This window comes from Phocoena sinus, chromosome 5 (assembly GCF_008692025.1).
Source record: "Phocoena sinus isolate mPhoSin1 chromosome 5, mPhoSin1.pri, whole genome shotgun sequence".
In the NCBI taxonomy this organism is placed as follows: Eukaryota; Metazoa; Chordata; class Mammalia; order Artiodactyla; family Phocoenidae; genus Phocoena; species Phocoena sinus.
Genome location: NC_045767.1, coordinates 37,069,244 through 37,082,459, shown reverse-complemented (window position 1 = coordinate 37,082,459; position 13,216 = coordinate 37,069,244). Strand labels below are relative to the sequence as shown.

Below are 13,216 nucleotides of genomic sequence, written 5' to 3'. Positions count from 1 at the left end.
TTACCTCACTGGTGTCCCTTCATTTCAAATCTCCTCCCTCGCCCCCTCCAGCTTCACACATTCCAGGCCAATCCTTAAAGCCCAGCTCAAAGTCTGCCTCCTGCAGGAAGCCTTCCCTGATCTACACAAGATTTCAGAATCCATCTCTCCCTCATCAGGGCTCTCTCATCCCTATGCTCCACTCTTTATTATGCAGTCTTTGAAGCTTTATTTTGCGTTATAATTGGGGAAGTTCAGAAATCTAGAGATAGTAATGCTGTCTATGCTATGTTTAGGCATTTAAAAGAAAATCTTAATGGCATTCATCTTTACCTTGCAATTTACCCAGAGAATTATGGGGCTTCACAGATTGTGAACCAAACAACAGTGTCCTACTTTGGAAGTAAAAGCATTTCCCTTTCACTCTCATAGATTTCTTAGTCATTTGAGTTTTCCCTAGTTCCGATCTGATTTTCTCTCCAGAGGTATCTGAGAGAGTCTCTGAATGTAGGAGAGGGAATAAAGGGCCAGGGGAGCAAGATTCCCAGGCAATCCCAGCCTTGCTGAGGAAGTCTGACCACCTCCCTTCCTCATCCTAGGCTCTCCCCTCCCTGCTCACTTTGGCCTCTAGATCCAGTGCCTCTGGGCCTCTGGACCCTGAGCCCTCCTCCACTAGGATGATATATTTTATCCTGACTACCTTTCCCAGTTGTCTTACCTGGAGGGCTGCAAACCTCAGAGGCAGAGGCACTGGGCACCTGGTCCTAGTCCCTGCAAGTAGACAAAGGACAGGAGGTTGGGCTTCCCTGGTGGCACAGTGGTTGAGAGTCCACCTGCCGATGCAGGGGACAAGGGTTCGTGCCCCGGTCCGGGAAGATCCCATATGCCGCGGAGCAGCTGGGCCCGTGGGCCATGGCCGCTGAGCCTGTGCGTCCGGAGCCTGTGCTCTGCAACGGGAGAGGCCAGAACAGTGAGAGGCCCGCGTACCGCAAAAAAAAAAAAACACAAAAAAACTAAAAATGGTGTTGCCATGTGATACAGCAATCCCACTCCTGGGCATATATCTGGGGAAAACTCTAATTCGAAAAGATACACGCACGTTTGTGCAGCACTATTAACAATAGCCAAGACATGGAAGCAACCTAAATGTCCATCAACAGATGAATGGATAAAGAAGATGTGGTACATACATACAATGGAATATTATTACTCAGCCATAAAAAAGAATGAAATAATACCATTTGCAACAACATGGATGAACCTAGAGATTATCATACTTAGTGAAGTAAGTCAGAGAAAGACAAATACCATATGATATCACTTATATGCAAAATCTAAAATATGACACAGGGGCTTCCCTGGTGGTGTAGTAGTTGGGAGTCCGCCTGCCAATGCAGGGGACGCGGGTTCAAGCCCTGGTCCGGGAAGATCCCACACACCGCGGAGCAACTAAGCCCATGCGCCGCAACTACTGAGCCTGTGCTCTAGAGCCCGCGAGCCACAACTACTGAAGCCCGTGCGCCTAGAGCCCATGCTCCGCAACGAGAGAAGCCACCGCAATGAGAAGTCCACGCACCGTAACGAAGAGTAGCCCCCACTCACCGCAACTAGAGAAAGCCCACGCACAGCAACGAAGACCCAACACAGCCAAAAATAAATAAATTTTTAAAAAATATGTAATACAAATGAACTAATTTACAAAACAGAGACAGGCCCACAGACATAGAAGACAAATTTATGGTTACCAAAGGGTGAAGGGAAGGAGGAGGAATAAACTAGGAGTTTGGGATTAGCAGTTGTAAACTACTATAAATAAAATAAACGACAAGGTCCTACTGTATAGCACAGGGAACTATATTCCATATCCTGTAATAAACCATAATGGAAAAGAATATGTAAAGAGTAGATAGGTAGATGGTTAGATAGAGATATATATAGATATATAGCTGAGTCACTGCTGTACACCTGAAACTAACACAACATTGTAAGCCAACTATACTTCAAGAAAAATTTTTTTTTAAAAAATTGTGCTCCCTTAACACAGTTTGTCATGGGGTAGTTTGTAAGTCTGGGTGCTCATCTGTTCAGATATTTGTGGGACAATTTGATCACTGTCCCTCTTCCCCATCATGTGATAAGCTCGATGAGGACAGAGAACCTGACTGCTTTGCTCGCCAGGATTTCCTCTGCTCCCTGGCATGGTGACTGGTCCATCAGTGGGCATTCACTACACATACATGCGCGAATAATGTGTGGGACACACCCCTTTACCTACTGTGTCAACTTAGGCAAATTATATACATGATCTCCTGTGGACTTCACAAGGAGCCGTGATGTAGGTATTACTATCTCCATTTTACAGATAGAGAAACCGAGGTTCTGGGTGTTGAGTAACTTCAGATCCACACCTGAGCTGGGTGTGGATCCCAGCCTGCCAGGCTCCAGACACAGCATTCTCGCCCCCTCAGGGGTTGTGCTTCCCCAGGCCAGCGCGACATGAAGGCTCCTGGGTCGCGCTGCTTCCCCAGCCGTGTCCCTGGACATCCCCCGCTCCACATCACTAACTTGGGTCTCTGCTGTGCTTGTCTGCAGGCTGAGGAAGCAGCAAGGGCAGAGCGGCCAGCTCTTGGACACAGAAGGCCGAGCCGGGAGCCAGGCCCAGAGCAAGCTCCAGGACGGGTGTAACAACGACATTCTGGCTCACGCCTGCTCCCGTGGCTGCAGCAGCTAAGCCACCACCTGTGGCTTTCAGCGGGACTGCACACACCTCTGCCCTGCCCACCAAAAGCCCCTCTCTGTGCCACGATGGTCCCTGTCTCACCTCTAATAACATCAGATGCAGAGAAGGAACCCTGGACTCGGAGCTGGGGAGCCTGGGTTCTGATCCCAGCTGCCCGGCTGATACCTGCTTGACTGTGGACAAGCCTTGCCCTTTCTGTGCCTCAGTTTTCCACATCTGCCAAAGGGGTTAAACAGCTCTCTGCCCCACCTCTAATTACAAGGTTATTCAAAGAATCCAATTGGGTAGCGGACATGCAAAACCTTTATAAAGTTGTTTACACGGGCAAAATAAAACCTTAATATTTGAAGTGCACTCCCCTCCCCCAAAGCAATTAGACCAACACAACTTTGCAATTCGGTCCATCCTGACTCTTAAGACAGTACTTTCGAAAATGCAGCCCTCAAACATCTGATGTGTTAGCCCAGCCTATGGAAACACCATTCCCGAATCCTGGAGCTAAGCCGGAAGTGTCTTCTTTTGTCTTCTCTGTCAGGCCAGTCTTTCTGACCTTCTAAGATGGCTCTCCACCATCTCCACCTTTAATTTCAGTAGGTCTCCACTCCCACCCCACCCCTGGTGCTGGGATGGCCCGTAGATGCCCATTCAGAAGGTCAAGTCACTGACCATCAGTCTCTCCTATACAGTGTCAGCAGAGTTCTTCCCAAAACCCAGTCCCACAGCAGAACTCTGAGTCTCCGTCCCCTTCCACGCTTTCTTTCCTGAAAAGGGGTTATGTCATCTCATCGGCATTGTCTTAAAGAGGGTCTCCAACTGCCATCCAGGAGGCTGCTCCACACTGATAAATTAGGAAGCACAGGTGGTTAGAAAGTGTAGGAGGACGGTGGGCTCACACAAAGAGCAAACTACTTTACGATCTGTTCAGGGAGCACTTTGTCTTTGAAGTGGGAGATGCTGTAGCATAGGGGATACAGCTTGGACTTGGAATCAGGACCGTGTCCAGAATCCAGCCCTGCTGTTTACTAACCGGAAGACCTCAGGCAAATCGCATAATCCCTTGAGTGTCAGTTTCCTTGTTTTAAAAGGAGGATAATAAAACTAACCCTCGGGGGTTGTTGTAGGGTTAAAAAAAGATCCTGTGTGTGATATACCCAGCACATAATACTCTGTGAATGGTAGCTGGTTTTTTGGTCTGCATTATGATCATTTGAAGAAACTTTCCTGTTTCATTCATTTGGCAGTCAGTTCTCTGTAGAAACAAGCCTGGTGTTTAAGATTCTTTGAACTTTTCATCCTAGAGTCTCTGATATCTGTACATTCCTCTGAAAGTTCAATTGTGTTTTTATTTTGCATCCAACTTTCACTTTTTACCTCATAAATCAATCCTTGGGACTGTCAAGGCCATCTCTTAGATTTCTTAAGAGACATTTTAATGTATTGTGTGGTTTTATATTTTTATTTGAAAAAAGGAAAGAAATGATTATTGTTTTCCTCCTTCAAACCCAGGCTATTTCTAGATGGTGTTGCCCACATGTCCACTTGTCTTGGACACTTTTCATTCGTTGATTCCCGTTGGCACCATCCTGTCCCCTCCAGGAAATAACAGGGCTGCTTCTCTCTTCACTGTGACCCTGGCAGCACTTAGGGCCCCTCACTGGGTTGAGTTCATGAATTAGGGGCAGGAGCTGGAAGTAGCTCAAGATGCTGGATTTCCTGGCTCTGTTCAAGTTAGCCTTGTTCGTTGTTCAGAATAAACTATTTCTTGGCCATTCCTTCCTACAACTTTGTTCTTACTCAGGGTTGGGTTGGATGGGCAATGTCCCCTCAAAGACAAGTTTAATGAGGCACATAGAGACTGGGGGCAGGGAGGTGGGAAGGATTTCAAGTCAGTGATGTGTTTACTTTGCCCACAGAATAAAACCAAACTTGGCAATTCAAGGCTCAATCAGCTTGATCACAATTCATGTTATCATCATCACCATCATCATCACCATCACCATCATCATCATCATCACCATCATCATCACCATCACCATCATCATCATCATCACCATCATCATTGCCGTCCTTATCATTATTTTAAAAAATACAGAAGATTCTCCACCTAAAGAAAAACACTCTTAAAATCTCCTCAAATTACTGCTCAAACCTTTATATAGCACACACGTGGATGCAAATGAACAGTAACTGCTCTACTGTACAGATTCTAACTTAACTTGCCGCCTCCCTGCTTTTGCCCACCCTGCCTTCCCTACCCAAGATGCCTTTCAACTCCCATCTCTACGTGTTAAAATACGTGCCTCTCATGGGCCAATTCCACCTTTCCCATGATGCCTTCTGGGTCTCATGGCAACCCTAACCCAAGCCAGGTGTAATCTCCTCCACACACCCTCTCACGCATTTTCTCGCAGCTCTGATTGCTGCCAACTGCACAACAGGGTTACGTTCGCCCATGGCTCATCCTCAAGCTCCTATGAGAGGTCTGATTCTCGTGCCTATCTCCTCTCATCCTCCATCTTCCGGTCCTAACAGTGCCTGTTTCACAGGAGGTAATCAATAATTTGGAATGAATGAGATAAATGCAAGCCCAACACAAACTCTCCAAGTGGGTGAAGCTTGCTTTTTGGCAGCCTCCTCTCTGGTCCCACTGCCACCTCCCCTGCTCTTTTTTTCTCTCTTGGTCCCAGTGGTTTCCCAGAGGCTGCCTCCCCCTGAACCACCAATGAGGTACCCAGTCCCCACCCCCAATCCCCTTAAGAGCATATCTCCTCAGTCTCAAGTTCCAAATGAGTTTTCCCTTCTCCCTCATCCAAACCCCCATTCCCAGAGTACAGAGCCCCAAGCCGGTTGTTGGGAAAGCAGTCCGATCAGAGAAACATGTATCCAAGCAAGAATTCGCATTAGGAATCACCTTATGATTTGGGGTTCAGGCACAGAGGGACAAGCAGTAAATTGGTAACACTGACAGGGCTTTCCCACCTCCACTGAAATATAACTTCGGCTTCTCGTGCCAGTAAGTAAAAATAGGTCACGTTTATAGTAATAGTAACCCCAAGCTGCATGCTCTGAGTCCCTTCCCACTTACTGGCAGAAAGTACAGTATATTGTCCGTAATCCTCCCCAAATTTGCCTGAGTGACCACAGCATAATTTCCTGTTAGCCAGAAGGGCCCCCTCCCCACCACTGGGGAGAAGGGGATCCCCTATGAATCCTCAGTGCCTACGGCTGTTGTCATTCTGCTGTGTTGACCATCCTGGTTCCTGGCCACCATGAGCCGTGACCCTCACCTACAGGCTTCTGCCAGAACACCAGTGGCACCCCTTTTCTTTCTCTCCAGCCTCTAGAGACACAGCCTGGACTTCTTAAAATCAGCTCTTCTGGGGCTTCCCTGGTGGCGCAGTGGTTGAGAGTCCGCCTGCCGATGCAGGGGACACGGGTTCGTGCCCCGGTCTGGGAAGATCCCACATGCCGCGGAGCGGCTGGGCCCATGAGCCATGGCCGCTGAGCCTGCGCGTCCGGAGCCTGTCCTCCGCAACGGGAGAGGCCACAACAGTGAGAGGCCCGCGTAACGCATAAAAAAAAAAAAAAAAAAAAAAAAAAAAAAAAAAAAAAATCAGCTCTTCTAATGGTGGTTCCAACGCAAAGCTCTTGAGCTGTAGGCAACTCAGTTCTTGCCTTTATGCCTCCTCCCTCACCTTCTCAGAATACACGATGTGGCTGGTCCTGGGACGGTCCTGTGCAGGGACACACTGACCCTGGGGTCCCTGCCTCCTGGTGCTCCCTGGCCCCCTTGCCAGGGCTTATCTCTCAGCTTTCTTCAGGGACCCCTGTCCATCAGACTCACCTCCACTCCCATCATGGGTTGGTCCGCTTCCCTTTCCGGGGTACTCGGCCCACAGAGAAATCAGCTCTTGAGGCAGGCAGCAGCTTCCATGTGCTGAAGTCTCCAGCGATGGCTGGGAGGCTGTTCCCCACTGGACACACTGGTCCTCTCTGGGGTGGGCATGAGCCCACCCAGTCCGATACTGGCCCAGCGAAAGCTGGCTCTGCAGTGGGAAATTTGGCTTCAAATCATGGCTCCACAATTCACTGTGTGGCCGCACTGGGAGGCTCTCAGCAAGTGCCTACATCTCTGAGTGTCAGTTTCTGCACCCATGAGCAGGGCCTGGTCATTCCTGCTCTGCCTTCTTCATACAGCAGTTATGAAGGTCAACTTCAGGGCTCTAAGCGGGCGCACGTGTTAACTCGTGTTACACTCATGCCGTGTAAAGCTGAAGTCCTCACCATGCAGGGCATCGCTTCCCACTTCATGAAGCTCTTCCCACACATTGTCCAAGTTGATCTCTGCAGACAGCGGTCTCCACCACCCACCCCCTTCGCAAGCCCTCCATCTCTGTCCCTTCCCATGCAGCCTACTTCAGGCTTCGGGTCAAATAGCTACCACTGACCTTCCCAGAAGCCACTACAAAGACCAGGCGCGAAGGGAGCCCAGCAGGCAGTGCCCCAGCCTGCTCGTCCCCCAGCTACTTGGTGGTAAAGTCAAGATCTGAACTGTCTGCCAGGATCCAAACTTCATGAACTTTCTATTACATAGTGGAGACCCCACAGGGTTGGCTTGGGGGTGCCCTTCCCAGTCTCTCTTAGTATCACAAAGCCACCCCATTAAGGTGCTCTTTAGCTAAGCACAGGTGCATGCTTAACAAAAGCGGCCCTAAGGCAAATCCTCCCCCATCCCTCCAGAACGGTGCCCTGAGTCCCTGCTCTACAGAGATCCTGGAGCCACCCTGCCACTTGTCACTACAAGGAGACTCTGTCCCCTACCAGGAAACGCATTTGGAAGAGAACCTTCTCAGGGGGGACAGCACCCAGCTTCCAGCTCTGATGTGATGCTCCTTACCATTTCCACGCTGCTGTGAACCAGGTTTAAAACGCTTCCCAGTACATGGGTTGTTTGTGGCCCCTTGCTCTAGGAGGGAGAAAGAGGGTGGCCAGGGGATGGAATCTCTGAATCAGGACCCGGTCCTAGCACTTCTGACCTCGAGCATCCTACAGAAGATTCCCAGGGACCAGCCAAGCGTGGAGTCCAAGGAAAGGTAAATGCTACCCCTTCTTCCTTTCTTGTGGAATTAAAAGCACAAGGAGTCGCTGGGAGAAGTTGCCTGGAACCCTTTACCTTGACAGGTTGCTTGACTTTGAGCCATCCAGGAAACTTCCTTCTCTTCAGGGAAGGGAGGTGTGTCAAGAGACTCCTAAGTCATCAGAGGGCTTCATTACTAATAACGACAGCAGTACCATAGCATCAGCAACTACTTGTGCTGCCTTTTGGGCCCCGTTTCCCTCAGGATGCCGTGGAGCAGGCCAGCAGACATGCACACGCAGTGGGATGCATTACACGAAAGGCACCCATGCACACGCAGTGGGATGCATTACACGAAAGGCACCCTGAGCTCAGGGAACCTGGAGGTTTTATAACAGGCAGTGAGCGCACTAGCCCTTTGCTCCCAGGGAGACACAGTCTCCATCAGCCAGGTTTGTCTGCTGCACAAACATCCTTGAGAAGACCTTCTAGAGCAGAAAGGCCATCAGTCTCACTTATAAGACATACACTGACACAAGATACCCATGGAGAGTTGTCTCCCAGCGTTGTCAAACTGTGAAGTTAGGACTCTCACACCACCCAGCCCGCGGGGTATATGAATCGTCTCCATTTTACAGGTGACAAAAGTGCAAGCACCATATGTGGTAGTGACGTATGTGGAGGCCTCAGGAACAATCCTTGTGAGCAGCAGATTCTAATTCAGTGGGCCCCAAGTGGGGCCTGAGATTCTGTATTCCTAACAAGCTTCCAGAGCATGCTGATAATAATGGACCAGGGACCACACTTGGAGTAACAAGGATCTAGTCCCTTCTGTCCTCAGGCCAACCTAGCCACACCCATTTGCTTCCATGTGTCTACAGCTGCATTCAAACCACAATTGCAGAACTGATTATTTACAACAGGGATCAGATGGCCTGCAAGGCTGAAAATATTTATCGTCTGGCCCTTTAGGGAAAAAGTTTGCTGGCCTCTGGTCCAGGAGGCACATCTGGGACATTAGATGGGCGGATTGAGAATGCACCTTTGGCTTGCAACCGGGAATTCAGCCCCACAAGTTCCCCATGGCGAAGAATTTGCTGGGCCTTTTCCCAACTGTGGACGCTTGTCAGTGACACCCTTCCCAGTTGAGCATTGAAAGTCACTCTCTTTCTCTCTTCTTCTTCCCGGTGCCAGCAAGTCCCCCCAGCAGCGCTCTGTGTAGCGTCTCTGCTTCTGCAGTTTAATTTTTTTTTTTTTTTTTTTTTTTTTGCGGTACACGGGCCTCTCACTGTTGTGGCCTCTCCCGTTGCGGAGCCATGGCTCACGGGCCCAGACACTCCGCGGCATGTGGGATCTTCCCGGACCGGGGCATGAACCTGCGTCCCCTGCATCGGCAGGCGGACTCCCAACCACTGCGCCACCAGGGAAGCCCTGCAGTTTACTTTGGCAGCAATTACCACACTGGGCCAATTGAAAGGAGCTCTTTTGCCCCTTTCCTGTTTACCCATTTCTGTCCCCCTCTCACTAAGCAATTGAAACTAACTCCTGAATTATGCTTTCCTGAATGCACACCATGCCTTGTCTAACCTGTCGATCCTTTTCCTAGATAAAAAGAAGAATAAAGAATCCAGTAGTTAAGGAATGATTAGCTCTCTACGCCCCAACAACCCCCTAAGGAATCCTGCAGGCAGATCACACGGACAAGGTAACATCTGAAGATAGAGGGTCAGCCAGTCTGCATTCAATGAAGAATGATGCAGAACCCAACCTCCTGCCTCAATGATTCACTGAGATTCTTCCCCTTAAAAAACTGTCATGGCTGAACAGAATCTTCAGAGTTTGTCGCTGGACGTGAGTCCACCTTCTCCCCAGATTGCCGGCTTTTCTGATTAAAGCACCTTTCCTTTCTACTGGCACTTGCCTCTCGAATTATTGGCTTTTGAGCAGTGAGCAGCTGAACTTGAGTTTGGTATAACACAATGATGGTTATGTGTCCCACACACCCCACTCCAGGCCGTGAACTCCATCAGGGTTCACAGGCTGTGTATAGTTGGCCCCCCAGCACAGAGCTGCCTTAAAGCCATCTCTCAATGGACATGAAAGAAGTGCAGACACTCCCACCTTGGCACCGAGCTTGGGCCACATTTAGCAAATGCCTATCACTTTGACGATTCAGCCCACACACTGTGCCTCTCACCATTCACTGTCTGTCCCATTTCCTCTTCTGACCTCAAACATGAAACCATGGCTAGGCCTCTCTCATGTTTAATTACTAACTGTCACAAGGACCAAGCAGGTGCTTCTTCCTGGGTAATCACAGACAAACATGATTAATGTATTTTCCCCTCAAATACATTAATCAGTGTCTCTGCACTTCATGTTTATTCTCCATCCCCCCCCCCCACCAAACACACACTTGCTAATTATTTCCTCTCTGCAGAGAGGATGGCAAGTTACACTCAGGCCCTTTGCAAGTGTAGAGCCTGCATCCTTCCTGGCCTTGTATTCATTCTAAGAATCTATTTGTACAACCACCTTCTATGCTCAATTCAATGGCATCTTCTAAATAGGAGCTCATTTCACATGTCATGTTTAGTCAACTTAACAATTAAGGGTGAGAATGGGGGCGTCCTGGATGGTGTTCTGGCCAGGAAGAGAAAAACCTGAATCCTGTTTTGCTGATCAGCCCTTCCCCAGCTCCCCTGCTCCCCTCACAACAGGTTCTCAAGGGAGTTCAGCATATAAGAACATAATAGGAATCAGCGAACAACTGACCTTCTCAATGTTGAAACCCCAATGCCGAGCCAGCCCTGTGGGAAGTTCAAGTGGAAGTAAGAAGCCCAGGATCAAAGCATTAGCAAGGCCCCCTACTCTTCTCAAAATCTGACCTAGGATCCAGCAGCCTCAAGGGTGCCAAGCATGGCGGTTCTACCCATTAGTAGTAGTGGCCCCATGAATGGCTAACTATCAATTAGGCTCTAATTAATGAGATCAAATTCCTCCTTTATTTTGAGAGAAATGGGAAAGGATTGATCAGCGACATGCCTGGCAAAGCAAAATGTGTGAAAATTCCCCTTTTCTCTTAACTGTGAAGCTGTAGGAGAGTCCTCTATCAGAGAAACCAAAATCGAATAAGCCCAGGATTTATTCACTTGCCTCCTCTACATCTCCTTCCATAGGGTTTCTCCACCCTCACCTATCTACCACTCGTTGAAGTCACAGCCAGGGTGTACTCATAGACATGCTCTTTTGTATTACATTTCACATCTATGCCTCTGAAAGAATTAGTCCCATATCTTGTAAGGTTCTGGCTATTGCTAAGGTTTTTACACTGTCAGGCTACCCACCTGACAATTTGAACCGTAGACGTCTATCATTCAGGTAGACGACATTGCACAGGGGGAGGGGGAGTTATAGGAACACGGAGCAGGGATCCTAGCCCAGCTTTAAAGGATCAGAGTAGACTTCCTGGAAAAGGTAAGAGTCCCTCAGTCCAGAAGGAAAAGTGAAAGAAAGAAGGAGTTAATTAGGGGATGAAGATTAGGAGGAGGAGAAGACCATTATTTTGCAAAGTCCCAAAGATAAAAAAGAAATCTGGGCATCTTCCAGGAATAGCAAATATTCAATATGGTTTAAGCAGGGAGTGGATAGAAGGTTGGAAGAAAGTGATATTGTGGATATTGGACTTTCAGACTCTAGAATCCTGTGGTCATTAATACCCTGTGCCCTCTCATGGCCAGTCTGGGTTTTGGCAAGTGTCAGCTGTCCATCCATAATTTGGATAGTTAGGAAATTTCATTGCCACGATAGGCGGAATCCTCCTTCCAACCACTCATAACCCACTGGGTAGTTGCCACAGTGGCTGGTAATACGGGCTACTCCGTCAGTCTGGGACCCAGAGTGAAGATTTTTTGCAGCAGAAGAGCAGTCAACCTTTGATGGATATGTAGCAGAAGTGGTAAATAGGTCTTTGCTTTGTAAGCCACTCAGCCTGGGGGGATGTTTGTTACTGCAGCACAACCTAACCTAGTGTAATTCAGCGTTATCGTCTCTCATCAATCAGTCCTGGCCTCAGAACCACATGACTACCAAGAACAGAGACTTAGAAGCTCAAGAAAAAGATTTGTCAGAAGGACCCAGTGGAGTCCTGCTGATCTAACTGGAGAACTGCAGATGGCCTCATGGGAACTGGGGAGTCAGCAGGCAGCTACAGCTGCCACCGTCTTCTCTGAAGCTGCACGTGCTCTTCCGCGGCTCCATCTCCGCATGGCCATGCCGTACTCCTGCTCCTCTTCCCACACTTGCTTTTCCAGCTGCTCCATCTGCTTGCCCATGGCCCAAGGCTTGCTCTTTTCATAGTTCCAGAACATATCACCCCCCGTCCAAGTCCCTCTCTGTATCTCTTGGTCCAAGTGTGAGAGAGTTTGGCCCAGTTCAGGTCAGTGACCGTCCTGATTGAGTCAGGTGGGGCTGTGTGGACAGGAAGTCCATGTCTAGAACCCCTTGCCATTTACAAAGGGCTTTATTGAACTATTTACAAAGGGAACCCGTAGCCAAGGTTAGGCTCATTTTTAAGAATTGCATTGGGTTAAGTATCTGGTGTTGCTCTTGTCATTTAATTTACATTTTCCCTATGTCTGATGTTCTCAGCGTTCATTTACGTTTTTCTATGTTATTAGGTTTCTTCTTTATGAGCCACCTCGAAACCTTTGTGGAATACCTGGGCAATAAATAGAGAGCTCTTCCAATTATGCTCATTGGTTCATTAAATATTTATTGAGCACCTACCATGTGCTAAACGTTGTTCTGAGTGCTGGAGGCTCAGTGGTGAGAAGGTCCTAGCCTTCATGGAGCCAATATTCTAAACAGGGGAGTCAGTCAAGGAGAGTAACTGAGAAATAAAAATAATTCAAGTTGAGATGAAGGTAATAAAGGGAGTACCCTGGGTGACACACAGAGAGGAGCTACCCTGGTGTGCTCAATGAAAGCCTCCTGTGTCAGGACCTGCAGGTTGAAAAACATCATTCCAGGCAAAGAGGACCAATGGGCAAAGGCCCTAAGTTAGGAATTACTGGAAGAACAGTAAGGAAGCTGGAGCTTGGTGAGTGGAGTGAAAAATGTACAAGATGAGGCTGCAGAGACAAGCAGGACCAGATCATGGAAATCTGAAGGGACCACAGGAAAGAGTTTGGATTTGCACACTGAGATGTCCTTGAATCATTCTGGAGAGAGGAGCGACCAATAGACAGTGCAGACAACAGACAATAGGCAGTAGGAGTGAGGGAGTTGAGACACCAGTTAGATGGGAGATGGCGCAGACTGGGAAAGGGATGATGGGGCTTGGATCAGGGTGGTAACGCCAGAGATGGAGAAAAGTGGATGGACTGGGGACATTTCTAGAGGACTTGTCTAAGGATTGG

At 48.6% G+C, this 13,216-nt stretch overlaps 1 protein-coding gene across 1 annotated transcript in view; it reads left to right on the top strand.

Moving 5' to 3' along the window:
- Window positions 1-4,491, top strand: part of STK32B (serine/threonine kinase 32B) — a 356,081-nt gene extending 351,590 nt beyond the window's left edge. The window contains exon 12 of the mRNA XM_032631757.1: window positions 2,572-4,491. Within this exon, the coding sequence (XP_032487648.1) occupies window positions 2,572-2,710 (139 nt within the window). The 3' untranslated portion in view covers window positions 2,711-4,491. The remainder of the gene's footprint in view (window positions 1-2,571) is intronic.
- The last annotated feature ends 8,725 nt before the right edge of the window (window positions 4,492-13,216 follow it).